Source organism: Stegastes partitus, unplaced genomic scaffold, assembly GCF_000690725.1.
Source record: "Stegastes partitus isolate 25-593 unplaced genomic scaffold, Stegastes_partitus-1.0.2 Scaffold276, whole genome shotgun sequence".
Classification (NCBI taxonomy): Eukaryota; Metazoa; Chordata; class Actinopteri; family Pomacentridae; genus Stegastes; species Stegastes partitus.
Window position 1 is genome coordinate 547,731 of NW_007578007.1, and position 2,481 is coordinate 550,211.

At 46.9% G+C, this 2,481-nt stretch overlaps 1 protein-coding gene across 4 annotated transcripts in view; it reads left to right on the plus strand.

The window, feature by feature from the left end:
* Positions 1–2,481, plus strand: part of ptpn11b (protein tyrosine phosphatase non-receptor type 11b) — a 51,305-nt gene that overhangs the window by 22,859 nt on the left and 25,965 nt on the right. For all 4 annotated transcript variants that reach the window (XM_008282563.1, XM_008282561.1, XM_008282564.1 and 1 more), the window contains exon 2: positions 1,560–1,682. In XM_008282563.1, coding sequence (XP_008280785.1) covers positions 1,560–1,682 — 123 coding nt within the window. The remainder of the gene's footprint in view (positions 1–1,559; positions 1,683–2,481) is intronic.

A 2,481-nucleotide genomic window follows, 5' to 3' on the forward strand; every position in this document is an offset into this window, starting at 1 on the left:
ATGTTATTGTTCAGACTCAGTGTTCTCAGTGGCATCTATTATTTATTATAATGTATTATTTAGTAGTTTTTGTTTGTTTGCCTTTATCCTCATGCTTACATTTTAGCCATTGTTTATGAGCTGGGATATCTTGTTCTACTTATGAAGAAACAAAAGGGCAAAAAGATTTCTTGTTTGTCTGAAACCTTTTGCCTCCAACTATCCAACTTTCAGAAGCGAGCCTGCTGCAGCTGGGAGCATGAAATGAAAAAGATGTCTGCTCTGCTGAATGATGCATGGTTTCTTGACAACCTACCGAAACAGGCTCTCGAGATGCAGAACATGCTGATCTACCATCTACTATACTATACTATACCATACTATACTATAACTGTCTGCAAAAAAGAAATGAAAATAAAGGTCAAAACTTTATCAACAGGCACAACCATGTCCTCCAGCAGCGCTCCCCGACCCCCGGGCCGCGGACCAGTACCGGGCCGTTGGTCATGTGGTACCGGGCCGCACAGAAAGAATAAAAATATTTTATTTTCTGTTAATTCTGGCGAAGTCTGCAGGGTGTTTCATTTCGAAAAATGGGTCAGTTTTCACGCTCAGCCATGAAACGAAGCCGTCAGTCTAACTGCTGCCAAAATGAATAGAAAACAAACTTCTCTGGAGAGCGTCTTTGAAAAGAATATGAAACAAAGGCTTGTCTTACTTATTCTGCACTATTCTCTGTAGCATTGTGTGGCCTAAACTACATACCGATTCTTCACAACATTAGAGCCACTTGCCAGATGTTGTGTAGGTGGCCAAACCAGCTGTGACCTCACACATGACCTCTGGGGGCATCCTGTGGTGTCTGGCACTGGGACTTTGGAGGAAGACTGTTTGGGACCAAAGCTATGGGGACCTTGGTGGTCGGGTGAACACCTTGGACTGGTGGTCGTGTTCCTCGAGTTGTCCCCGAGCAGTGTTTGCAGTGTGGTGGGATGCATGGTTCTGGCTGCTGCCATCCGGGCTGTGCTGGGTCAGAGGGTGGTGTATGCAGCATCTAGAGAAATGCCAGGACTCGAGCTTTCCCGGCAGAAAACGAGATCATCAGTGTCACACACTTCAAGTCAAGTCAGTTCTATTTGTATAGCGCAGTTTAAAACACAGCGCTCAACATGGTGAGGCATGATTTAGTAGTTTTACTGGTCAGCGTATGGCTACATTAGAGTTNCAAAACACTTCACCACCTTGTCTGGTGTGGATGAGTATGAATGGATTGTTGAGGTGGTGGTCGGAGGGCAGAATGGCAGCCAGGCCTCTGTCAGTCTGCCCCAGGGCAGCTGTGGCTACAGCTGTAGCTACCACCACCGGGACCAATGTGTGTCAATGAATAACTGACAGTGTGAAGCGTCTTTGAGTGTCTAGAAAAGCGCTGTATAAGTCTGATCAATTATTATTCTTATTATAAGAGCGCTGTTAAAGTGCCAGACCAATCAGCAGCAGTAGTTAAGGTACCCATCTCTGTCTATAACAGGTGTGTGTAACTGACCTCTCTTTTATTCTTTGTGTTGTTCACAAATGTTCAGGTGGTTCCACCCCAACATCACCGGAATCGAGGCGGAGCAGCTTCTGTTGACCCGCGGCGTCCACGGCAGCTTCCTGGCCCGGCCGAGCAAGAGCAACCCGGGGGACTTCACCCTCTCTGTCAGGTAAGCTCGCTTCCTTTTTTATTTTAATCATGTGGTTCACCAGCAGCTGCACTGTTTAACCTCACTGTTCTCACAAACCTGAGAACAAACACTCTGCTGTCACTGTGAGAGGCCAGATGGGTGGACAGTTATCATTAAGGCATTTACATTTTAGAAAGTTACCAGTGATCACATTGACATTCATCCTTTAGGGTTAAACACGAGTTGTTCTGAGTGTTTCTATGGATTCTATTAAATCACATCTTTGGAAACATTTAGGCACAAAACAGCCAGAATATCTTATTCTGCTCGGCAGGGGCAAGCAGGTGTAGTACAGGTTCAAACTTTATTTCTTCATATTTCTCTTAGTTTCTTTAATGACGGGCCCTGGTGTGAGCTGTTAGCATGGTCGTGGTAGGAAGACTCAGCGCTACACTCTGTGGTGATTACAGAGCAGGAAACAAACTGCTCTGGAGGAAGAAAGAGCCTAAAGAGCGGCTCTTCCTTGACAACGGAAGCTTTTAGGAGACACATCAGTTGGCCGAGCTCCTGGAAGAAAGCCCAGATGCATTAGTTCCTCTGCGATTGTGGCCTCAGCTGTCATGGTGACGTAGACGCACAGAGGCCTGTGTGTGAGGCCGAGAGTGAAACAGAACAAGAGAGATGAAAGGAAGCCGGGTCACTGGAGCGGCAGTAGCTTTACCACCGTGGTACAGAGCGAAGGACCTGTAAGGGTTTGACCTGCGCCGCTGCCTGCGGTGTGTGTCTGCGGTGTCGTTAATCACACACACCTCGGATGTTCGTGGGGTGAGTTGTAGCC